General features: G+C 44.7%; 1 protein-coding gene across 11 annotated transcripts in view; it reads left to right on the top strand.

Moving 5' to 3' along the window:
* RFX2 (regulatory factor X2) overlaps window positions 1–24,923 on the top strand; it is a 62,631-nt gene extending 37,708 nt beyond the window's left edge. For 7 of the 11 annotated variants that reach the window (XM_030033326.2, XM_030033325.2, XM_030033334.2 and 4 more), the window contains 13 exons: window positions 4,066–4,140; window positions 10,468–10,649; window positions 12,956–13,075; window positions 14,188–14,303; window positions 15,208–15,326; window positions 15,650–15,762; window positions 17,835–17,986; window positions 18,941–19,038; window positions 19,683–19,832; window positions 20,223–20,431; window positions 20,769–20,922; window positions 22,603–22,645; window positions 22,801–24,923. In XM_030033326.2, the coding sequence (XP_029889186.1) occupies window positions 4,066–4,140; window positions 10,468–10,649; window positions 12,956–13,075; window positions 14,188–14,303; window positions 15,208–15,326; window positions 15,650–15,762; window positions 17,835–17,986; window positions 18,941–19,038; window positions 19,683–19,832; window positions 20,223–20,431; window positions 20,769–20,922; window positions 22,603–22,645; window positions 22,801–22,910 (1,641 nt within the window). In that variant the 3' untranslated portion in view covers window positions 22,911–24,923. The remainder of the gene's footprint in view (window positions 1–4,065; window positions 4,141–10,467; window positions 10,650–12,955; window positions 13,076–14,187; window positions 14,304–15,207; window positions 15,327–15,649; window positions 15,763–17,834; window positions 17,987–18,940; window positions 19,039–19,682; window positions 19,833–20,222; window positions 20,432–20,768; window positions 20,923–22,602; window positions 22,646–22,800) is intronic. The other 4 variants (XM_030033333.2, XM_030033329.2, XM_030033324.2 and 1 more) reach the window with 3 other exon arrangements.
* The last annotated feature ends 968 nt before the right edge of the window (window positions 24,924–25,891 follow it).

Below are 25,891 nucleotides of genomic sequence, written 5' to 3'. Positions count from 1 at the left end.
CAGAGCAAAATGTTTTGTCTTTCCAATTCAAAAGAATTGTCTGTATTTACATTTTCTAATAAGTATAATATCTGAACACGGGGTTTGGCTTACCCAAAATAAAGAAATATATAAATATATTTTTAATTATGAAGAGACCTGAAAAATCCATTACTAACACAGTGCATAATTAGCACATAAGGTATGTCAAGCTGATCATGCCAAATGCACAGTGATCAAAAAGCCTTTGTGTGTATCTCCTACACCATTGTGTATTCTGTCCGTGCCATATGTTACAGAAAATGTATTTTAGGGACAATACTGATCAAACAGAAATGTTTTAAAGCTCTAATTTTTTTTAATCATGTCCCTCCAACTGTCAATTGAGGTGCCAGGTTGCTAGAAGCACAGCTGTACAGCTGTGTGGGACTCAGGGGGATACAACTATTAACCCAAAACAGCTTTTCCGCAGCTCGAAGCTACCAGGACTTTTATCTAAGAATCTACCAGCCCTTAGTAGCAGCTGCTGCCAGGAGTGGGTTGGAGCTCATTTTCTGGGACACTGCTCACCTTCCTTTCCAGACTGCCTTGCGTGTGTTTATATATTTGTATATGTTATGTAAACATAATTACAAATGTAGGTGTAATTCAGTGTATGTGGCCAGATTTTAAGATGCGAACAGCACCACCCAGGGAAAAAAACAGGAGCTGTTTACTACTGAGTACTCTTGAAAATCTGGCCGGTTAGGTTGTACTTTCTTTTCCCACAGAGTTTTAGAATATGGACTTAATGGGTTTTGAATCTTTGGGCCTTGAAAGGTTGCCTTTGATCCTGGAGTAAATGTGCTCTGCCTTAGGTCGAAATAGGGGAAAAGTCCTTAGATATGGGTGGAAAAGAAAATGACAGATGCATCTGGATGAGCTGGGGTTCATTTCTTGTGTGAGAATTGTGTGTGTTTGTGTGTATTTTAACTGTTCATAGTTAAAAACTAGCATTGGACCATCTTCTGATTTTTGCTCGAGCGTGTTATTTTGAAGGAAGTAGCTGCTGATCTTGTCACCTGCGTGGGACTGCATCTTGCAAAGCTGCACAAAATTACTCTTGGTTTTTGGTTTTGGTTTTTTTTTTTTTTATTTCCATGATGATAGGCACAATATAAAAAGCCCGAGTAGAATATGTGTCAATAGAAATGTCCCATGAACAGATTTAGTTTGTAGCTGTCTATCACATGAGATAAAGCTGTTCAGCAAAAAAAGAGTTTAAAAGTGACCTTTATGAAAATGCATCTGAAATAAATTCAGTCTGTTGCATGTAGGAATGAACTTTCTGAAGGTATTTTAAAACAAAATGTGTGTGGATCTTGTGGAGGGGCTCAAGAGGGTGAAATAGTGCATGGAAGATAGTATAGGGATGTGTCTGTGTGTGGCTTTCAGTTCTTTCAGCACAGACCAGAGTCAGAGGGGGATAGAGCAGAGCCATGATAACTGCTTTGAATTTCACATAATAATGGGTGGACAGATAGTGGAAGGCTTAAGGAGAGCAATGACTAAATCACATCAATGGGTAGGAACATTATTTTTTCGTGCAATGTCTTGCTTAAACAGAGAATAGGAAAGGCTGGTGTTAAAGAGGCTGGAGAGGCTGTAGTCCTGGCAAAATGTATTTAGGGCAGGATTAAGAGCTTTGTGGAGAGAAAAAAAAAGTACAGTTCATGCTGATGTACCCAAGGAAGACATAGTGTTTGCGTGTGGCCTTGGGGATATAGTGCAAAGAGAATGGATGTCAAAGTGGCCAGCAATGTGAGGGCTTGGCAACGTGAGAGGCAGCTGCAAGGGAATGGGGAAGCGAAAGGGCTTGGAGGGTGTTGAATGCTCGAGCAGAGCCGGCACCGAGACCTCGAAAGCAAGGAGAGTATCTTCAGAGGAGACTGGGAACAAGGTAGCGCTTCAGAATTAGCAATGGTGTGAGAGCTACCTCAGGAGTTTGAGGGACGTTTGGTAAAGACTTTATGTACACTAAAATAAAATCCTCAAATATTTAAAGAAACCCGTCTTCCATATCTGCTGGAATAATGACGTTCCGCTCCGTCAAATGGGCTGAAACAGGACATGAAGCAGTCCCATTCAATGCCTGTGCCAATAGAGCATTATTAATCTTCATTTAAATTAGGCTATACCAAGAGAGGAGATCCTTGAGACCTCCCATAAGTGGGTCCTCAGAGCTCCTCACCTTTGTGCAGAGGTGTTTAAGAGCTTTTAGCCTTTCCCCTGTAATATTTTTTTCTGCAGATGCAAGGTGTCCATTTGTATGGGATGCTTCCCAAAATGCCAAAAGGACAGGCAGTGTTTCTCTGCTTGCGTAAGAGGTGTTGCTCAACTGGCACTGCGCTGCTCCTTGAACAGAGGAAGGAAATGGTGTCTCCCTCTAACATTGACTCATTTCCTGAAGGCTGCATCAGCAATCAGTCTTTGGTTCCTCATGATACATCACGGTGTGTTAGACAGTTTTCTCAAAAAAAAACAAACCACTGACTATGTGTGACTGACCTGTTTTTGAATTCAGTGATAACTTCTTGAGAAGTGCCACGGTGATGGCATTTTTGGATGGAAACCAAGGGAGGTGATGGCATTTTTGGATGGAAACCAAGGGACGTGTGCTGGAGGTGCTTGGACAGAGTATCATGTTCAGACATGGATATGGCACAGGCTGCGTCTTTGGTTGTTGAATGTTACTTCAGAAGTTAGATCTGATTTATTCTGTTCCTCCACCTTTCTGACAGAGCTTGGTTTTGTAAATGGCTGTTTTCACCTCAACCTTTATCTTCACCGTGCTATGAGTCAGTGCAAACTGGAGTACAGGAGCTAGCTAGCGTGTGAAGGAGGCCATTGGCAGATCATTGTGCAGATGCTTTTGTGCTTGTGCCTACTGATGAGTGCACAACCCTGCATGTTAAATGAGGACAGATGCTAGAGACAGCTGCTGACTGGGAGTTTTACTGGCTGATATGTGCTGCCTTGTCCTGCCTGCACTAACAGGTCACAGATAACAGGGTTTGAGAACATCTACTGGAGAGAAACAGCAGGTTCTGCTCCTGCCAGTCCCTTAATGCGGTTGGTTTGGTTGGGTTTTTTTTGTTTTGGCGTTCTTTTTTCCTTCCTCACTTGCAAAAAACTTGTGCTCAGGAGCACTAGAGCTCTGGGACCAGCAGTCATCTGCTAAGTAGTTTGCCAGAGATTGCCAAGGGAGCCCCAGCAGCAGAAAGGAGAAGACAAGGGTCCAGGAGAGGGTCCGAGCACAAGGCAGCAGCCATAGCTGGGCTGAGAGTAGAACAGGAGCTACACAGAGGGAAGCAAGGAGGCTCTTCAGGGGCCAGAATGCCTCACTGTGACTGCACTTGCAGAAGCTCTGAGATCAATGGAGATGAGCACAAGTAGCATCAAGATCTGCCAGGCTGTCTTCGCAGGAAGAAGCTCACTTAATTGAAACCTGTCTTCTTCCTTCAGAGTCCCTTTGCAGTTCTCTTCAGTAGCAAAGAGCTCTTACCCTTTAGAGCTTATTCATTCTCTGTGTCAACCCTCCTTGTGCCCCTGTTTTATTTAGTTGCCGTTGGATTTTTATCAAAATGTTAAGAAGTAATAATAACTGAAGTCATTACTTCCAGTTTTCCTTGAAAGGTCTGGGTAAAATGCACCTTCTCTGGAGCAAATCTCCTTTGACCTACTGCAGCTTATCTGTCTGGTGGTGGTTTGGTCTAGGCATGGAGGGGAAAGGAGAAGAAAACTGCTTCTCTTTTATAAAAGGGCAATGCATCTAGTGGAACATCAAAAGCCCTCCCCCGGTCTCACTCTTTCACCCTAACAGGGATTCTTGCTGTGTTGTTAGTTTGCATGCCATACAATAACGTCTCTGCAGCTTCATCCCATAAGGACTGTGCCTCATCTGTTTGCCTCTTTCACAAGCCTGTTGATACAAAGCATTACTCATTCAAATATTAATAAAGAAATAATAATCCTGGCTGTTGCTAACTATCTGATTTCCTTTCTTTTTCTTTTTTCCTTTTTTTTCCTTGTGCACATTTTCTTTAGCTTGAAATGGCGATTGAAAACCTACAAAAAAATGAAGGGATTACATCACACAAAAGCAGTTTGCTCAACAGCCATGTAAGTTACAATCGGAATTTACAACCTTTTTCCTGCTTTGGTAGGAGCATTATTTGTAGCCCTTTGGTGTATTCAACAGCATGAGCCACTCAAAGCAGCCTGTGATTCAGCTGTGCTGCCCAAAGCAGCCCATTCCCAAGGAACAAGAATCTGCAAAAAGTGCCATGATGTTAATGTTTGTTTATGAGATGCTCTGGATTCTGTTAACTGCCTTTAGCCTGTGTTTATTTATCTCATCTGCCTTGCAATGGAAATTGCTGGCAATTAGATAAACACATTTGAAGAAGTTCTTTTCTTTCACTGGAATTGAAAGATGGCTGGAAAATAACTTGCAATTCTACAGCAATAACTTGGCGTGAATCATGACAGATATCCCTTAGATAGCACATACCAAAAGCCTGTGAATGCCTTTATTGCCTCTTTCTGTGCCTCAGGAAGACCATTACTGTTACAATGCTATGCTAAATCCATTTGCTAGACCTCTCTCTTCTCGCTATGCCAACAATTTCCCTGCTTTGTGTGAAGTTCCCACTATTCTACTGGGCCTTCTGCATCATGGTTTATGACTCCCATGCAGTAATGCTTAACGGTGAGCACATGCTTGTGTGAGATTTGAAGGGTCTAATTCAAGTCCTGTTGAAGTCATTGGACTTGCCTTCACTTCATTGTGTTTTGGGTTAGGCTGAAGCACGTTCTGCACTGATAAATCACAGTGCACGAAGTGGCACTTCTTTATTCTAACAGATTTCCTTTTGCTTTGTATTTGGGGGCAGATCTGTTGTCATTCTTTGGTCCTGCAAAAAAAATCTTTGCCCTCTTCACCCTAGAGAAATAGCCTGAGAAAATGAAAGGAACGTTAAACCTAACAGTCTGATTCTCTTAAGTTGATGTCAGACTCCAAGCCAGGGCTCCTGGATGAGTTCGATCCTTATTTCAGCTTCTAGAAATTGAAGGTTCCTTGTTGTAGTTGGTGAAACACAAACCTGCAGAATCAGGCTGGTAGTTCGTGTTCTGAGCATCTCTGTGCATCCTTCTGTCCCAGGCTGTGGCCGTGCTCACGTGCCCATGCTGTGCCCTGAGTGCCACGCAGATTTGTCTAACGATAACGTTGCTCTGCAGAATTTTTCTTGTCCGTGCCAGTGCAGAGCAGGATGGGGTGGGTCGTGGTGTGGTATTGAAAAAAACGCAGGAAAAGGGCAGAGGAAAGTAAGCGAAGATAGAAAAGAGATTTCATCTGATTGCAGGCTGCACAGGATGGAGTTGGGGCCCAATCCAGCCTCTGATCAGATCTTCCCCACCTTGTCTTGCAGGATAGAAGTAAAGAACGTAAAGTCTCTCTTCTCAGGTCACAGTTCATAGTTTGGCAGAAGGCTTAAGTTCTCTTACAAATTCTAAAGGAAATAAACTACTTTCTGAGCGTGTGTGTACACATCAGCTCTCTGCTCCTCCCTGCTGAAGATGTGGGTCCAGGCACAAGCAACATGCTGCCCTGGGCAGCTCCCGGGCTGGGGTGGGCAATTGCCTGAGCCGAGGAAATGCGTGGGGCCCTTGCTGCCCCGTGAACCTCCAGTGTCCTTGCTCTGCCTTTCTGGAGCACGGAGCGATGTCTGCAGACATGTGGGAATAACAAGGAGGCGATGGTACGAGCAGTGCCTGTAGGAAACGCAGCACATTGCAGAACCGGATCAGGCAATTTCTTTCCAGAGCTGGAGGAAGGTCGGTTCTATTGCCTGGGGAGTTTGTGCAGCCTCTGCCTGGGTTGGTTCTCAGGACTCAAATGAATGAGCCTTTCAACTGGACTGAGGGACCTGACCTCCCTTGGAGTTGAGCCCTGAATTGAGTAGGAGGCTGGACTGGAATCACAGAATCATCATCAAATGGTTTGGGTGGGAAGGGACCTTTCAAGGTCACCTAGTCCAACCCCTTGCCATGAGCAGGGACATCTTCAACTAGAGCAGGTTGCTCAGAGCCCCGTCCAACCTGACCTTGAATGTTTCCAGGGATGGGGCGTCAACCACCTGGAGACTGGAGGCTACCAGAGGTTGCTCCCAACCACAGTGTGTGGGACAGCCCGATGAGGGTGCAGCACTGAGCCCCTCTGCACGTCTTCCCTGGCACGTGCTGTGTTACAAGGGTTTCTGCTGTCCGGGATGTTTCAGGTCCCAGTCCCACCTCTTTATGTTAAAAAAAAAACAAAACAAAAAAACAGACAGAGGATTACCTATCCCAAATGCTTGTGTGACTGACACACGATATTGTCAGGCTTGCGCATGAGAACCAGAAGGTGAAGCAGCAGGTGACTGTGATTTTTCAAGGCTGAAAGCAAAATATGAGCTTGACAAAAGCTAGTAGCTGAGGAAGTTGTGAGGTAATGCTAATTGCACTCTTAGTTGTGACTTAATTGCTTTTAGTCTTAAGGTTGCAGATTTCTTCATTAAGTGTTCTGTCCCTCATTTTAAATTTCCCATTTTGCAAATCTGTAAATTCTTGGGGTAATGGCTTATCTTGTTGCCGTCAGCAGAGGTTACATGCCAGGAATCTTTGGGGTTTTTAAAAAAAAAAAAAAAGAAAATGAAAGGTATCTCAGTCAAGAGAGATTTTTTTTACATAATGCTGTTTAAACAAAGTCAATGTGAAATGGAGCCACACTTGATAACTTAATTGCGCTTCAAAAACTCTCTGAGAGGTTATTTAAGTGCACTTGAAATATCAAATCTGGAAGCCTAAGCTAATGTTAATACCCCAGTGACACATGATGTTTCTAATGAAATCATGTCAATCTATTACTGTTACTGAAAAACCTCTGCTCACAAGTGTACTCCAGAGTCACTGGGTCAGAGGATTACTTCTTTGCCAATTATGAGCTGGCAGATGATGCAAAGAAATTGAGAAAAATGACTACAATTTTTGTACACGAGTGCCTAAAGCTGGCACCTAAGGAAGCAGTTGGATGCTATAACCTGCCTGAGGCCCTACGGCTCCTAGATATCCATAGCACTCATAGGAATAGGAGGAAAATGCATTTTTTCCTCACTGCCTGTAAAACAAAAAACCAAACAAACAAAAACCCCAAAATAAACCCCCCAAAAAACATTGGACTTCTTTGCTGTGGCTGAATGGCTCTTAGGTAGGTGCTGATGGACTTTTTCCCCTGAGGAAAAGATCTTATTCCCAAATGGTGATTAGGTGGAAACACCTAAAATGAGACTGAACAGAGAAGTAGGAAAACTGTTAAAGGGAATAACTCTTCCTTGCCTGGGGGTGGAATGTAATGACCTAATGAAGGATGAATCTCCTGCTGGGGGATGCTGGAGCTTGTGCTCATGTACACGGATTGCTGGGGGCTTAACTATGCAAGGGACCAGAGCTGACAGGCATTTATTCTGGAAAAGAGACTTTCCAAGACAATGTACAGGTTTTGATGAAACTTTAATTGCAAAAGATTGGTGGGGTCGAGCAGGGAACTCCTGGTGGGGGGGAAGCGTTTCTCCCCATCGCTGAGCTGGGGATGCTCGGCAGGCACGCGGGTGGTCCATGGTCTGTCCTAACTCTGAGCTGGACTGAGCGGGGACTTAGGAACCTGCTCCTCTTAGTCTCAGATAAAACCACCTTAAATACGAACCATAAATGTGTGTCCTCAGTGGTTTCTTTTTCATAGAAGTGCCCATAAGAAAACCTTTCCAAACCTGGACCTTCAGAAAAAAAAGGTTTTTTCTTTTTCTCAGCCAGCCCCATGTATCGCTTTTTCCATCCTTAAAGAGCTATCCTTGAATCGAACAAGGACAAGGTTTTTGCTGAAGATTATTTTTTTTTAAATCAAAACAAACAGTCAATAGAAATAAAGTTAAAGTAGAAATGAAATCGCAATGTTCCCCTGTAGTGCCTATAACAAACAAAGCAGCATATGGCTGCATAGTGATTTTATTGGAACCTGATTGTAGTATAAACAGAAATGAAACTGTAGAATATCTTGTCATTGTCACAACTGAGCAAAATTCAAAAAGTAAACAGAATAAGGGACGCAAATGGAAAGAATCTTTAATGTTCTCATTTTAAGTGCCCGGTCTGTTACTACTAATGCAGGAAGAGCGAAAATCATGTTTTGAAAATTATTTACATTCTGACGTTTCTTTTTTTAAGCTCTTTTGTGCGTTTCAGAATAGGTTTCTAATTCAATCGTGGGAGTTCATATTGTGAAACTCTGTAATGTGTAAAGGAGTATAAAAAGACACTCGCAGAAAAAGAAAGCTGGAAGATGAAGGGAATATTCTAGAAATATCGGGGATTAGACTAAAAATGTCTAGGATCAAATTTAAATGAGAGGGTTTTACCTATATCTGAATTTTCCATAGTAACATGCAGCTTTTTTTTTTTTTTAAGGCTTGGAATTAGAACAGGTTTAGAAAATAAATAGCTGATCCACATTCAGTATCTTCCATAGGATAAATAAAATAAATGGTAAAAAAAAAAAAAAAAAAAGAACCTTCTTAATCATTAATCATTTAAATACAGGGGATGGGCCAAAATTAGCACAGCTGTGGACTACTTAAAAATTGAGCTCCAGCTGGTCTTTTATGTCAAAAACTCTGGGGTCCACTTTTGTTAGAAATAGCTTAATGGGTGGGGGAGGCTCAGGGCTTCCCAGGGATGTCTCTTCTGCAGACGAGAGCATGAAGGGACGCAGATCATTAGCAAACACCACCTCTTAGGACTGTAGGGTTTGGAGGTCAGAAAGATCTTTGTCTGTGGAAGAACACATCAAAGAGTGTCTTGGGTGATGTGTAAGTGGAGGAAGGTGGGAAGGTGACAAGCAGCTCTGTGAAAAGCAGGACAGAAGGGAAAATGGCCAAGAGGTTTTTCCTCTTCCCGCTGTGGCAGCCCCTGGTCTGCTCCAAAGGCCACCAAAACTGATGGGTCAAACCCAACTAATGAATGAAATAGTTTCAACTGTACAGCTTTGGATTCAGCTTATTTGATGTAGCAGAAGTTTAAATTTGGGTATGTGAATGATAACCACAGAACATACATTCATAGGTGCTGAAAAACCTTTGTGTGAGAGCAAAGTGGGATATGAAATACATAAACTGAAAATAACTCAATGGAGTGAGGTGTCAGAGATGTCATTGCACATTTCAGGTTGTATTTTCACAGAGTTATGGATATGAAACTTGAGAATAGTGGTAGATTGGGACCCCAAGGTTTCAGCAAGAGAAAATGGTGGAAAAGAGCCAGATATGGGAATATGAGTGGAGAGGACTTAAGCATGGGCTGACTTGTACATCCATGTGCATGGTTAAATCCCATCGACTTCTAGACTAAGTTTGTGCTTAATTACAATATGTGCTTGAACTATTTGTTGTAAGGAGATGACGTGGCTAATATTTTGGCATCCGTAACCTGAGTCTGTTTTGCCACTGATCTGGTGCGAATGCAGCTGCTGGTGGTGGAGCTGTGCCTCCTGTGCCCGCAGGGATGGAGGTCTGGAAGGAGAGGGAAGTCTTGAAAATGTTAATCCCAAACGTCCCTAACGACAATGAAAGGGCTTTTACCAAAGCTATTGATTTTAGTCCATTTGTACATCTAGTTCCTTCAAAAATTCACTTAATCTAGCACTTTGTTTTATTGATGTTGAAGTCATTTAGCCAGTTAAAGGAGATTGGGGTTTTGGGGTTTTCGCATTTTAATTCCTGTGTTGACATTGTGCTCCGGGCCTGCCCTTTCAGACCAGCTGGGTATAAATGATTTATATAAATTGCAAACTTTAATCAACAAATGTCAGAAGAAGTTCAGACAGTAAATTTTGAAAAATAGATGGACCACCTCAGATTTTTAAGGTTGCTTTGGTAACTGTTAATTTTATTGTTAAGGGAACAGTTGCAGACATGCCAATCTTCAAATTAATAAAGACTTTGCAGCATATTTGGTTCCCCTAAAATTTATTCCTCTTAGGCAATATCTTAACGTTTTTATTCTTGGAAAACATGAGTTCTTACAGCTTTATTTTGGCTCTGCAGGAATTCATCCAAATCCAAGGCGGACACTGAGATGGCAGGCGGATTATGTTTTAATGTTCTTGCAAAATCTGACAGCATTTTTTGTTTGGGTTATGAGCTTTGGGCTGGGGGTCCTTTTACTTTCATAAAAATGCAACTAGCATAAGTTATAAAACTTATATAAATTAACTACCCAGCATTAAGTTCTCTTGAACTCTTAACGTCAGATGGAATCTCCTGACATTTAAGCCTTGACACTGTTTGATGCAGCCCATTCCAGCCCTCTTTAGACTTTCATGTCTTCTTTATTTATTTATGTTTTCCATACATAAAGCTCCAGTGGTTGTTGGACAACTACGAGACAGCGGAAGGTGTCAGCCTTCCCAGGAGCTCTCTCTATAACCATTACCTGCGGCACTGCCAGGAGCACAAACTGGATCCAGTGAACGCCGCTTCCTTCGGAAAACTGATCCGTTCAGTGTTCATGGGGCTGAGGACTCGCCGCCTGGGAACCAGGTTGGTACGAATCTACACTTAAATAAAAAACCCCAAACTCCTACTACTTCTCGCACGCGTACTGAGAACCTACTGAGCATGATTTAGCAGGCACAGGCCTTTCTTCCGAGATCTACAGAAACAACCAACCATGGTCATGTGGGAAAAAGAATTGCTATTCTGAGGCACAGAAGTAATTTCCATGTGTTACGAGGCAAATCTGCTTTCTCACCATGAATCAGTGGTGTGAGAGGCTTGACAATACAGTTAATTTCAGACACGCTCCAGGTCGCTGGTGGCAGTGCCTTGTCCAGCTGCACAGTGGAATTTGGTCTAAGTCCATTTCCTACCGAGTCTAAGAATATTTTATTTGAATTTAGGCTGCTTCTCATTCCATTACTGTCTCAAAAAGATGAAATAAGTAATTTTCACAATTGCCACTGTCAGCTGCAGACCCCAAAATTCTGGTGCAGTGAAACGGTTTCTCCCTTTGGGTCCAGTAAATATCCTCCATCACGGATGAGAACACAATCTGTGACCACGTCTTTGATGCACACAATCTGTACAGATGTGAATGGCTTATTTCTTAAATTTCCAAAGTGTCAGGCTGAATCTTGTGACAGAATTTTTTGTTTTAAAACATCAAAGATCCATAGGATGTTACAACAAAAGCATAACGTAAGAAATTATACTTGCTGTAATTACGTATGTGTCCTTCAAGGGAGCACCCAGAGTATCTCCACCGCTTACACAGCTGAGTTTGCATTTTATCCCAGCTTCTAATTTTAAAAAAAGTAGCTAATGCACTAGAGAAACAGTGATTGCTCTGATTGTGTAAGATTTTGTAATAAAATTCAAGCTTAGATATTTAGGCTTCTAAACAAGAACAAAACCAGATGTGTCCGGGGCATTCCACAGCTGGAATGTGGAGGCAACAGTCGTAGGAAGAGCTGGAGAGAGTTTGGATTTTTGTAGATTGGCCCAAGTGCAAGAGGTCTGAAATAATTTCTTTAGAGGAGAGAAATTTTTTAATCCCATCAAGGATTAAAGAAAAAACAAACAAGCAAAAAACCCACTTAAAATTGTAAATGTGCAGGCCGGGGAGGATACAGTAAACCTCAATATATATGGAAAAAGCTGTCCACCATTATTTTCTTATTCATTCATTTAGATTATAAATGCAGCTGTTATTTAATTTGCAGGCACTTAAAATCACTTAAGACATGGCCGAAGTGTACTTCGTACCTGAGCAGTCAGTGCGTGTAAAACACTTCAGTACAGTGACAAAGACTGAACGATTCAAGCGTGTCCTTGAAAAAAACAAAATTTCCCCAGCAAGGAAGAAAGGGTTAATTCTTTGCCAAATATTCCTCTCTTAAATTTCTCTATGTAATTTTCCAATGGGAAGCATCATTGGATTTAGGGTGCCTCCAGACACAGCAAATGAATTTTAAGCACCCCCAGTAAGGGCTCTGGAGGCTCTGCTGCTGCTCCCCTGGCTCGGTCTCCTCTCCCACTGAGGCCTCAGCTTAACCGTTGTTAGTGACAAATTGGCTAAAGCCAAGTTGGACACACTGTTGTCATGTATCCATGGCTGCGTAATTGTCCTTCTCGTTCCCAAAAGTAGACACTTGGGGACTGAAAAATTCCAGTTTGGTGGAAAAACTTTAACTGACACATCTGTCTAATGTGATGGAAAGACATTCTCCTAAGGAGCATCAGAGCAGCTTTACTGACCAGCAAAGGAAAAAGAATTACAGCCTCTTTTGCTTGAAAAAAGCTTTCAGTTTTTACAAAAACTACAAAAATTAGCAACTCCAAGAACAAAGCCACATCAAAGCCCGTTGCCGTTGCTGTGAAAGTGCTGGCAACAGAAAGATGTTTTCTTATCATAGTTAACTATTCAGTCAGGCTTGTTTTATCCAAGTCTAGATAAAGATGGAAGTTTGTTTTTATGGAAAAAACAAATCCTTAAACCCTAATCAAATAGCAAAGCGTCCCCTGAGGTCTTTCTGTCATTCTGTTTAATAACACTTTGTATTGTAACACTTGTCTCTTCTTCTCCAGTTACCATGGGTTACTTGGAACAAACCTTGCCGGGTTTTAAATGTGGATGTCACTGAACTTTGCGACATGTGGTTTTAAATTTTATAGGGGATGATGGCATTCATTAGTTCAGCCATTCAAATAGCGCTTGGCAGCAAACCGACGTGTGCTGTAAGAAGTAGGGTGTATTGTCAAAACAAGCCTAAGAATAAATCGCAGGGCTACGACGTCCCTTCCATTGACTAGCTTACACTGAGCAATTTCAACGCTGATACTTCCAGGGGAAACTCCAAATATCATTATTACGGGATCCGTCTAAAACCAGAGTCTCCGCTGAACCGCTTGCAGGAGGACACCCAGTACATGGCAATGAGGCAGCAGCCCATCCACCAGAAGCAAAGGTAGGTGCTCCCAGCGTCTTGGATCTTGCTAGCGGTGCCCCGACGCTGCCGCGGGCAAGGGTCCTTTGCCAAAGAAAGCTGCAGACCCCATCTTGGGACTCGGCTTGGCATGCGAGCAAAGGGAGCGTGTTGGGACAGTTCAAACCCAAGTGTTGGTGAACTGCCAGAGCTGAGCTGTGGAAGAGGGGTCTGCAAGTCACTGGCTGCTCTGAGTAGTGGAAGGGTCCCAAACCCATTCTGGTCGATGCTCCATCCCTGGAAACATTCAAGGTCAGGTTGGACGGGGCTCTGAGCAACCTGATCTATTTGACGGTGTCCCTGCTTGTTGCAGGGGGGTTTGGACTAGATGACCTTGAAAGGTCCCTTCCAACCCAAACTGTTCTGTGATTCTATGAAATGATGTTTATCTGCCTATTCTGTTTGCCAGCGGCTTGATTCAGCCCGCCGCTACAGAGAATGCCACCGTATGTGCCACTTTTCACTGCCTCCCTCTGACTGAACTGTTCTAGGACCTCAGCTATGGTGTTATTTGTGCCAAATCAGTGTAAAGGACTTGGGGGCTTGTGTTGTGCTTGGGTGGGTTTGGGGTTTTGGGGTTTGTTTGAGTTTTTTTGTTGTGCAACAGTGCAAGTTAAATAGTGCTGTGGTTAGTCTTGTGTCTGAGTAATTTTGAATATAAAAAACAATGTGCAAAGGAATTTGGAATTGTCTCCAGGAAGCATGGGCACTTCTGGTTCTTGCTGGAGTGAAGAAGGAGCAGAAGAATTTATTTCTTCAGCTCCGAAACAGAGAGTAAATGCCAAAGTCAGCTCCTGAGACTGAGAGTCTGCACTCTGGCACCCACTCCAGCTCTGCTTCTCATTTTCTACTTTTTTTGATGTCACCTGAGGCAAACATCTTAACCCCTTTAATTCTGTCTTGGGGAGTGCTTTTCAAAAGGAAGTTCTCATTTTCACCCTCCAGTTAAGTAGGTGATATAAATGGTCAGCCCTCACAATGCTGGCCTTGAATGTATTACATGATGAACGCAAAAGTCTGCATGACTATGTTGCAAATACCATGTACACGTTTGCTCATGGCTGTGTAAATCCCAAGCCACGTTCTAAATTTAGGTATAGACCAGCACAGAAGATGGATGGCATGGCAGAGAGTGGGTCCAATAGTAACCCGCACACTACGCCGGAGCAGTCGGTTGCTGCTCAAAGTCAACATCATCTGCAATTCATAGGTGAGGAGACTGCTTTCATGTATTAGATATCTCATGTCTAGGCTTATAACTTTAAGAGGAAGGAAGGTCTTGTCCAGCAAGCCCTGGCTGTTCTGCATTTGTTTGCATTATACATGTAAGATATATGTATTTTATATATAGTATATATTCTAATAAGCTCTTGTAACGTCACACTTGCTAAGTTTATTTGCTAACTCCTATACCCACAGGAAGGCTTTTTCCTTGTACCACCAGGTCTGTTGGTTCCCTCTTAGTATGTATTTAATCCATCTAGTTTTATCCAAATTGGATAGAAGGAGTGGAGGTCCTGAAGAGCCTTGCTAAGACAGGCAGCCGGAGGGAGAAGAGCGATTCTCTTCATTGCAAAGGCTGCAATATGTGTCTGACTGCAGACAATACGTACGGACCTTCTCCTTGTGAGAGAAGCTCTCTGGCTTTGCTGGTCATGGATCTATGTGTCTCCATCATTTAAGCAGATACCAAATCCCGGCCAGCTCTGAGCCTTCTTGAAATACAATTTACAATTGCTCCTGATATGTCTGCTGTCGAATTATATTTTCCGTTTCTCAAAATAACAGAGAGACATTTTTCAGGCTTCGGAGAAAATCTAATGGGAAGCACAGTAGATGAGGACAATGTATTCATGTTTCTTTTATTACAGAGAGAAAGAAAACATTTTCCTTTCCACACTGAATAAAATGGGCTGCGGTTGTTCGCTTTTTGCACAGTATAGCAGCATGAATTGGGAAAGAACTAGATTATTGGTCTAATTTCTCCTGTTTCATCCCCAATTGAAACATGAAAGATAGCCACCAGCGACAGCAGCACCTTGCACTCATCTGTAGTCCTGTGTAATTGAGTGCTCCTAATTCTTACCATCTTTCCCAATCTTTTTTTTCCCTAGATGTAACCCATGTCTTTCCTGAGTTCCCAGCCCCACATCTAGGTAACGTCCTCTTACAAGAAGGGGTCACCATGAATGATGTGAAAACTCTGCAGCTTCTTTACAGGCGACACTGCGAGGTGATTATTTGGAATATTTTTAATTTATTTATTAAGTGATGTGGGACATAACCCATGTGCTCGTCTCATATCCTGCTCTTAGGAAAAGCTAGAATATAATAGGGAATGCTTGATTTGCTGGATATTATAACTCAAATATTGTGCTTTATGTTATTTTTTCATTGTGTGACCTGTTTTATGTTATGTTGATTATTAAAACAATGTCCTTTCCATTATTTTTCTTGTAAATAATTTAATCTAAATGGGAGCACGTGAAATTTATGCTTACACTGTGCGACAAGATGCTAGCAGAGCAGCTAATGAGTTGTGTTCTTTGTTGTTAGGCAACTTTGGATGTTGTAATGAATCTTCAATTTCATTATATTGAGAAACTGTGGCAATCCTTCTGGAGTCCTAAAACACCATCTAGTGATGGCTCTACTGCCCTGCCATCCAGGTATACGCTGCTGTGCTTTGATTATTTCTGATTGCTCCATTGTTTGGTGGTATTTTTAGTTTTAAAAATGCATGAAGTATTTTCAGCTTCACTAGGCATTTTGAGTGCTTTGTAGGACTTGAAAGTATTTACTTCCCCGCAGAATCATTACAAAGAGTGTCAGAAGTGTTTAATATCATAATGACCACACAAAGTTCAGACCTCCAAGGAAAGCATCTGCTTTGATTATGTACATCTATGCACCCTATACCTCCTGCAACCAGTGCTAATCCAGAATGCAGAGAGGAGTGAGAACGGGACGCTGCTTTCGTCATCAGGAGCAGACAGTAACAATTCTGTGCAATTAGGTATCGGTCTCCAGTGACATCTCAGGCTCTGAGGTTTTGGTGACATCTAAACTGACTCACTTCTTTGGCTGGCTATCCAGATCTTTAAGTGCCTCGTGTTTTGAGGCAGATATGGCAAATGAAGCTACTCTGATCTTTGTACTCCTGCCTGGCTCGTCATTATTGCCTTTTGTTCATCCTTTATGTGTTGGGAGGCTGCTGCCAAGAGACAGGGGAATGGAAATAAGTCAAAATAGAGAAAATAGAAAAGGTGAAGGTTTCTTCTTAAAATTTGCATTAAAAGTCTGTATTGTCCACTCTACTGATAATATAAGGACTTCCGATGTGGATGTTTTACATTCAGAAGAAAAATGGCAAAAGTTTGAGTAATAAGCAAATAGCCATAATAACCTGTAGAATATGACCCTGTTGTCCTCAGTAGATGTTACCCAATGGATATTTTCCCGCAAAGAATCACTGTAGCTGTGTTTGATTGTTTCAAAATCTCTTCTACTTAAGGGTATATCTCCGAGGCATATTGCAAAACCACAGAGCGAGCTGTGCTAGGTACAAACAGGCTCACTTGGATACTGGAGGCAGTGTTTCTGCAGGGCTCTGTCTAATCTAGCGTATCTTGCTAAGGCTATGTGCTCTAGTACCTCTCCATACCACTGTTAATAATCAAGATAAGTAAATAAAGCACTCCCTCCCCCTGCTTTATATATATATATATATATATATACAAATATAAACCCAAAATATTATCAAAGTGGCAAACTGTTTGAAAGGATGATAAAATGCAGAATATGGTTCCACTTAACTGAAAGTTTAGGTAGTTGATGGCCAGTTTTTCCATGTGAGTGTTCTAGGAGTATGCCTGTGGAGTTCATTTACTAAAACTGCTCAGGCAGAGGCTATAAGTACCTCTTTATAGTAAGTCCAAGGCTTGGCTTTAATGATTTTGATGTAACGCATGGGGCAAGTCCCTTCCAAATTCCCAATTCCCAGCATAGTGTCTGAGCAGCTCTGCTTTGATGCTCTGGCAGTGCATTAAGGCTTTGGTTTTCTCTGCTTGCTGTTTAACCAGGTATCTTATGCCTTAATCATGCAGAAGAAGTTTCCGTATATCTATAAAGCGAAAATAATGCAAGCTTGATCTCACTCAGTTAGAGACAATATGCTTTGCTCTCATCAAAACACCAAATCTTTTTCCTTCTGAAAACATTCAGCATTTGAAGGTGTTAAACACCTTGAAACCATTTGTAGTATCTATCGATATCGGCTTATCTGCTCAAACGACATTTGCTGCAAACTTTTTGTCTCCACTGCTACAGTTGAGGAGGTTTAGAGCACAGGAGAGAGGTGTGGAGGTTTTGGAAATAGCTGGGTCTGTAAGGAGGAACCAGCTAAGCCTTTGCTTGCTGAAATGGCTGTACTGAAGTACAATTCCCAGGTACACATGAACATGAGTGTGAGAAGGGAACCGAGGCTAAAGATAGAAGAAGCAAAGGCCAAGCACAGGGAGATGTGGATTTGAGGGAAAACTGTGGTCAGAGCTCTGACCCATGGACGGAGAGGAGCCTGCAGAGTCAAAGACGACTTGTACAAACGATCAGACATTTCCTTTTAAAAGAAACATGAATGGCTTTTTTCTGCTGAAAACTGGGGTTAGAAATCGAGAGGAAGGGTGAATGCACTGAATGCAAACCTGCTGCTAACGCTGCCTCCCTCCTCCATCTCCCGCAGCGAAGAAGAACACGAAGGGACCCTCCCAAAAGATAAGCTGATCACTCTGTGCAAATACGAACCCATCCTCAAATGGATGAGAAGCTGCGATCACATCTTGTACCAGGCCCTGGTGGAGATTCTCATCCCAGACGTGCTCAGACCAGTGCCCAGTGAGTATCCTGCAGCGCGGTCAGGAGGGCACGGGTGGTCCCCACTCCTGCTCAGCTCCTGCTCCTCGCTCAGCTGAGTCATGGGATGTTGGGTCTGACAAAGAGCGATCCATGAATCACTCGGTCTGGCTACCACTTGCCCTGAAGATTTCCATTATAAAAGCTGATTTAGAGGTTTTTGGTTTGCATACAAGCTAAAATATTATGGCAACAGCAGTATTCCTCCTGCAGCATTGCTCTGCGTCGACGGTACTTTGTGGCCCCTGGAAATTCCCATGCCTTTTAAAATTTGGTTTATTGCATATCACATCTCCTGACTTTGGCTAGGAGTCAAGGTAAAAGCATAGGCTTAATCCACAAGTAAGCGTGGCTAATCCTTGTGAGATGTTTCCTTGGAGATAGTATCTTTGTTTACGTAGGACTGTCATGTCCCCTACTGCATCTCCTGGAAATTTGGGGTCAGCTTTCATTTGGGAGATGAGATGATGGGATATTGAGGGTTTTCTCTCTGATTTGGCTCCTCAGTGAAGTGCATGTGTCGGTCTCCCCAAGGCCTCAACTCAGCCCTAGACTGGGCTGAGCAGTACTGGAAAGCCATGTCCCTTTGAGCTCCTGTTGTCAGTCTACATGCTGTGGCACGTGTGTGTTTTTAAAGAGTGTATTTCAACATTTGGAAAATGCTCAGAAGCGCCACGAATAAGAAAAGGATAAGAAAGAGTAAGAATATGAATACAAATATGAATAGGAATAAGAATAAGAAGAAAAGTTTGAGTAACAACATTAGAGAATAAGAAAAATTTGAGTGCATCTCAGGACCCAGTTGATTTCCTTGATGCTAAATCAAGATCACAGCTAACCAGCTCAGAGGCTGTGCTTTCCACGGCAGTCCTAAGCTAGCAAGTGGTGTCCAAAGATGATACAGAACTGCCTTTCTAACTGCAGACTTCTTTGCAGGCACGCTTACACAGGCGATTCGTAATTTTGCCAAGAGTTTGGAAGGGTGGCTGATGAACGCAATGAATGAATTTCCCCCGCAGGTTGTCCAGACCAAGGTAAGCAGAAGGAGCACGGTGCAGGTCAGGGATATGAACTGAGTGTGTGTGTGCATGTTGCAGTTTTCCACAGTGACTGGAAATCACTGCTGGGGTTTGGCCACGTGTACTCCAGACTGGTGTAATGAATAATTATGAACCAAAATCAGCAAGGAGTGGGAGGACAGGTAGGGCAATTCCTTTGTACCAGAAGCTGACGATGCTCTGTCCTATGTCCCGAAATTGCAGATATAGCTTTGTGGAAGAAAATCTCTGCACTGGAATGAGGCTGTCCTGCTAGAAAGCACAGGACACCTTATGGACTGAATGGCATTGCAGAGACCAAACCTAGGGCTCCTACTTCCCCTCTCCTAAAGCCATGGATTCTTGCAGCCTGTAATCACCTTGCTGGTCTCTACTGGAGGCAGAATGTGAAAACCTGTTAGTTTAAAGAACAGAAATGCAGAGGCTGGTTTGCAAGATGCAATAGATGCTGCGAAAGTGCTGCTCTGGAGCGTTCGTGTATGCTTTGGACAGCAGCGTGGGTGGGACTGTGCAGGTTTCCCCAGCTGATGTGTGCTGTGTGCTTGAGCTCAGCATTGAGAAGAGTTTGGCTTCCAGCTCCGTGGCCTCCTGCTCGCGGTGCCCTGTGTGCTGTCTTGCAGGTCGGGGTAGTGAGTGCCTTTGCGCAGACATTACGGAGGTACACGTCCCTGAACCACCTGGCTCAGGCCGCCCGTGCAGTGCTGCAGAACACTTCCCAGATAAACCAGATGCTCAGTGATCTCAATCGGGTCGACTTTGCCAATGTGCAGGTAACTTAGGGTATCTTTTTGTAGGTCATGTTGTCTAGAACTGGGACTCCATAATGAGGTTGTCTGCTGGTAACCAGCATCTTATTTCCAATACTAAAAAGCAATTAAGTAAACAATTTAACAGTTTTGGTGTTACTTTTCCAGGTAAGTTTGCCATCTCACTGTGAATAGTGGAGAAGGTACTAAGGAACTTCTGTAAGAAGTAGTGCTACGAACAATAATATAGTTCTAATAATAATATTGTACCGTGGTCTGGATGGATCGGAGAAGACGTGATTCAGAGCTGGTTTGGAGTCCTTGTCTACTAGAAACGAAGTTTAATTCCTGGGCTGGGATGCAACAACCATGCAGGCTTGGCATGAGTAACTGTCAACCCTTCTTCCTGAGCAGGAGCAAGCCTCGTGGGTGTGCCAGTGCGAGGAAGGCATGGTACAGAAGCTGGAGCAGGATTTCAAGCTCACTCTGCAGCAGCAGAGTTCTCTGGACCAGTGGGCTAGTTGGCTGGATAATGTTGTTACTCAAGTCCTGAAGCATCACGAGGGCAGTCCCACCTTCCCCAAGGCAGCCAGGCAGTTCCTGTTAAAATGGTCTTTCTATAGGTACATTTTCTTTCTCATTTTGGAGATGTTTCTGCATCGGGCTTAGGGCATGTAAATAGCCACTTGAAAAGCCAATGCTAAGTTCTTTACTCCCATGCAGCTCTGGTTAACTGTTGCTCTGCCCTGGTACAGAAGGGAGCGTTGTGTCTCCTGTATCCTTTCAGGATGGGGATAGGATGCTCCATCAACTAATTTCTTAAAGTCCTTTGATAGTCTTGGGTTAGAGGTAGAAACAGACCACTGTGTCCCACAGTACCTTCAGGGTCAAGAATTCACATCAGCCGTGATGCAAGTGTAAAACACAACCCAAATATTTTGTTTCCCGGTCATTTTCCAGCTCCATGGTGATCCGTGACCTCACCTTGCGCAGTGCTGCCAGCTTTGGTTCCTTCCACCTGATTCGCCTGCTCTATGATGAATACATGTTTTATCTGGTAGAGCATCGTGTTGCCCAGGCAACAGGGGAGACACCAATTGCTGTAATGGGAGAGGTGAGAATTGTTTATTCCCTAGAAACAAACCCAAACTAAGCAGCGCGTAAAGAGCACAAACCGCAACGTGTCCTGAACATGCTTTTATAACCATCTTTGCGGAAGGATTTACTGAATTGTTTTGGGTGCCTGGCACAAGGATCCAGCTCCTTGAGCATCTTCCATCCTGGCTCGTTAATACCTGAGCTGGTGGGTTTTGGGGCCGTTGAGCATCAGCAGGGCTTTGGAGGCCTGGAGCAGGGAGGAAAACGATCTTCCCACTTCTCTCCATAACCTGTGGGTACCAACCTGACTTTGAGGTTCCTGCCAGAGCAAAGTCCCATCAAACACAAAAACTAAACCGAGCAAAAAAAGGTCCAAAAGCTACTTTCCCTGCAACTTTCAGTGGTACTGTTCACTGAACTTCTTCAGGCCTCTGCAGGCTCCAGAGTTACATGCGCAGTCAGCCACTCTCTCCATTTTTGACTTGAAGAAGAGAAATGATGGGTTGTTTGTGTTGTTTGGGGGTGGGGGGTGGGGTGGGGTAACAAATCAGACTGTAAATCTGGTGCCTGGCTTGCAGGCAGGTCCTGTCCTACCTAGCTGAAGCCACTGCATCCGATTTTTAACTCTGAAATGCACATATTTAAAAGCCCCTGATCAACCTGTGACAGCAATATAGAAACTCCTCTTAGATTAAAACTGATCTCATTTGCTCCTTGAAGCTCATGCTGGTTTTTTTCTTCCACAAAGCTCATGTAGGGGAGCCAGACAAATCAACTGCATGCCTTTTGCTTTCCCTTCCTATCCAGTTAGACCCATGCTGTTGCACATAGCAGTGCTGTGACTTCCCACTATTCCCTGCAAAACCTCTGTCTTTATTGATATTAAAGGAACACGAAAGGCAGAGAGTGGCTTCCAGCAAAACTTAGCTGTGGGAGGCTTTCATCCTTCAGGTTTTGCCTTTCCTTCATTAAACTCTTGCAATATTTCTGTTCTCCAGGAGGAGGCTGATTCTTCCCAGCAAAAGAGGATGAATCGTGTCCTTCCACTTCTATTGCTCGCTTTGTAACTCCTGCTCTCCTCAGTTCCTCCTGCTGCCTAACTTTGCATGACTTTCCAGCATTATTTTTATAGCGATTTAGTGTTTCAGACCTCATCATAGAGGGAGACAACACATCTCCAGAAGCAAATATATCCCCAGCTCTCTGGTTACACTTGGCACCATGGCCTTGCAAGCCAAAGCATTCTCCTGACGTGGATGCAAAGGCTTGGCAGAGGGTTGCAGAGAGGTGGAGTGATGGTAGAGTCCCAGGAGAGGTGAATAGCTGGCATGTCTGAGCAGTTGCCGGACAGATGCAGAGGGCTGGAGAAAAGGTACCACCCTTTGGTCTGTGGCAGCACTTGGTTGTGATTTGGGAGATGGAAAAATTTCTCCCTTTGTTCCAGAGCTCGATCCTGCCCTAGATTGTTGCATGTGGTGTTTGCCCAGAGGTTTAAATGGCAGAGACAGACTTTTCCCCAAAACATGTGGTTGGTTTTGCTTTCTGCTCTTCACCACCAGCACTGCTGATGCTTGTGGTTTCTCCTGAGCGCTTAAGCTGCTCGTTAGAATTGCTTGGAAATAGATGCCAACTTGCAGGTCTGGCACCTTGGGTCTCCAGTAAGGCTCACTTACCTTGTAACTCCTTTTTCTTTCAGTTTGGTGACCTCACATCCCTGTCCCCAACACTGCTGGACAAAGGTACCTCCTCTCCCTCAAGGGAAGTCCTGCTGGGTCAGGGTTGAATCGCTGTGGGAGGGGGAACCTCATGCTTGGCTCTTCCACCCTGCTCTGTTGGGAAAAAGAACCTCTTCCCCTCCGGTCGCCACTCTCATGCTGAGACCTGTCCTTTGCAGATGACATTAGTGACCTGGGCAGCGAGGTGGACACGGGCTCCCGACGCGTGGGGGAGCCGCTGGTGAAACGGGAACGCAGTGACCCCGGCCACTCGCTGCAGGAGATCTGAAATGGGGATTCGGCTTTTCGCCAGCTGGACGAAGACATCCGGAGCCAGGTTTGACGGTCGCAAGCCTGAGTCTCCCCATATCTGCATTATTAGTGCCTCTTAGTTTCTCTTTATGTTTACTTGCGTTTGAGGATGGGCTCCGGGGTTGAGCCCGGGTGGGTGGTGGGACGGGGCTGGTTTGGCCGCCTGCTTTTCCTCCAGCATGACTGCTGGCCGGAAGGCGAAGGTCCAAAGTCTGCTACCGAGCGATGGAAGCCTCCGTTGTCAGCAGCGGATCGGATGTGCCTAGCTAGGAGAGGCTCTCCTCTCCAGCCTGAGCGAGGCGGGCAAACGAGGCTTTCTCTTTCAGGGAAGGTGGTTTGGGTTTCTTCCCCACTTCTCAGACTTCACTGTGATACAAACTTGAACCAATCAGTGCCCAAGAAGAAGGAAAAATACCTGACCCTTCTCCTCCAGCCTTTCAAGACAAGCTGTCCTGGCTCTGACTTTGCCAAATCATTCGTTCGGGGAGCACAGGACAGTACGTCTCTCTTGTACCCGCCTGGGGAGACGGCTCCAGGCTGCACGTCCATCTCGTCCCGGCAGAGCAATGCACATGCATGCTCTGGGACTGACACGTATGTGCTCTGGGACTGACACATACATGCTCTGGGACTATGGGACAAGCATTCCCACCTGCTCCCGTGTCTCTCCAGCTTGGCGTTCCATCGCTGATCCGCAGATGCTCCTGGGACACTGTCAGGCCAACTCAAGATACCAAAGGACTCTGAGGAAGTGGCAGCTGGTCGCAAAGTGTGTTCATTGCCCCCTACGCTCTGAAGCCCACGGGCAATCCCACGGGCAATCCCCATCCTCGCCAGGGTACCCGGGCAGAGGGGAACTCCTCCCACGTCCTGGGTTTTGTAAAATTCTCGCTTGATGTCCTGCTAAAATGTTGAAGGTAGGGTGCAGCTGCCTGCGGGGCTGCGTCCGGAGCACGGGAGAGGGTGTGTGATTGCAGTGCCTTAGGGTGGGCCAGCGTGCCTGCTTCCCCCTCCCCGCTCTGGGCGAGCCGGCGCAGCTCAGACCCTGATAAAAAACAACCCATCCCATGTAGCAGCGAGGGGCTGTCATGGGCCCCGGGTTTGCTCAACACTACGGTGGCATTTTCCCTTGCTGTATCGCTTCGCCTTTTCCTGCGGCATCCTTGCGGCGGTGGCTCCCCTGGGGCTGAGCTGGGAGAGCTTCTGCCCCAGCGGGGTTTTATTCTCCCTTTCCGTGTCCTGTGGGGTCTGGGCTGATGTGGACTGCAGGGCAGAGGAGGGGGGGTGGAATCTGTCGTCAAGCCAAACTGCAAAAACAAAGCTCCGGGGCAAATCTTTGTGTGAATAAAGGCCGTGTCATAAATAGCTTTTACTATTATTATTTCTAATGATACAGTATTTGATGTGAGCTTTTCCAGGGGTCTCGTGTACATTTGCATATCAGAGTATATTCTATCCAAATATATTATTTACTCATTTCGAATGGTACTAAGGTAGCTGTGACACTTTAAAAAATATTGCTAATGGAAAGTAAAAAGAAAGTGTGTATAGTGGCACATCTTTCCCTCTTACTGTCCCGTACTGTTGTCTGTCAGGATGATGTTTGTCTGTAAATGTCTCATATCGAAGTAGCAGGAGACAAGTGAGAAAGCTGGATTTATGTGTAAATAACAACAATGAATACTCCCTGGGTCAGAGTCCGCACTTCAGATCCTGCTGATGAGATAAGATGGTCTAAAAAAAACAACTGAGCAACCCAAGTCTTAAACTCCCCTGCTCCCATTGAGTGTGATATTAACTTCAGCTGGTACATTGGCTCTTCTTTGCAGCCGCTACCGACCGAACCCAGCCACCTTCTGCTTACCACGGACGTGCAAACGAGATGCTCTGGAGCTCTGCAGCACTGTGCAAGGAGTCTGGATAACCACCTAAACCCGATATGCACAAAATTCCCAGCTAAACCTGAATAGCAATAAATATATATCAAATGCTCAGGCCTGTACAATAATTGTTGTGGTCCCATTTCTTCTTTAATCACTGAAAGGAGATGTCAGGCAGATGCTGCAGCCTTGCAGCGTCAGGGGGAGATGCAGGATCTGCCCAGTGCAGTCTAATTAAAGCAATTTTGGCCAGGGATCCAGTGTCTGTGGGAAGGCACATTCACCACTCAACAGCGGCCAGTTGGTCGGGGTAATACTCCCATTACACCAGAGTTCACAGTGGGGAGAAGAGGCTGAAAGATCAGGCTGCTGCTAAGCACAGGGCCATAAGAAGCGTTTTCTAATTACACTTCCAGACCAGTTGTGGAGGATGGAAGCAGTGAGACAGGGATGTGACGAGTGACAGATCATTCCTGCTCTGACCACTCGGAAAGGGGAAAGTTTAGCCTCAGCCTCTCTCCCCCTGCGTCCTTGCTTCCTTCACTCTCCCTCTGGATTATGCCCCGTCTTGTGGGGATGGCTGGACCAGCCTGAGCCTCTCCCTTCGGATACTGAGTCTCAGGGCTGGAACAAGGGGGTTATTTCCCCCTGGGGAGCTGAGCAGCTCCTCCTGACCCCGAGCATACCCGGCTGCAAGTGGAAAGCAAAGCACAGCTCAAAATGCTCAGGCTCCCAGCTTCGGTTTGCCTCTGGCTCCATCGCCTCTCCTAGATGGGCAAATCCCTGCAGAGATTTCGGCGCGGGGCTGGGCCGGCAGGCTGGGGAGCTGCCGGGCTCAGGCGATGGGAGCCCAGCGAAGGACGCCCCGTGGTGTCCTGACTGGCAGTGGATCTGCCTCCCACCACAAATTCAGGTGAAGTGTGTCCTCGTTGTCACCTGCCACCAAGTGCCACCACCCTTCAGGGATCCCGGCTGTTCCCAGTTCCCCTGCTGGGTGGCTCTTGGCCACCTCTCTCATCCCAGGATTTTCTCTCGCACCCACCGTCTGACCGCCCCGCAGTCCCCAACCGGCAGAGAA

The sequence above is a fragment of the Aquila chrysaetos genome, chromosome 12 (assembly GCF_900496995.4).
Source record: "Aquila chrysaetos chrysaetos chromosome 12, bAquChr1.4, whole genome shotgun sequence".
Lineage (NCBI taxonomy): Eukaryota > Metazoa > Chordata > Aves > Accipitriformes > Accipitridae > Aquila > Aquila chrysaetos.
The sequence above is the reverse complement of the archived record's forward strand: the minus strand, read 5'-3'. Positions and strand labels throughout refer to the sequence as shown.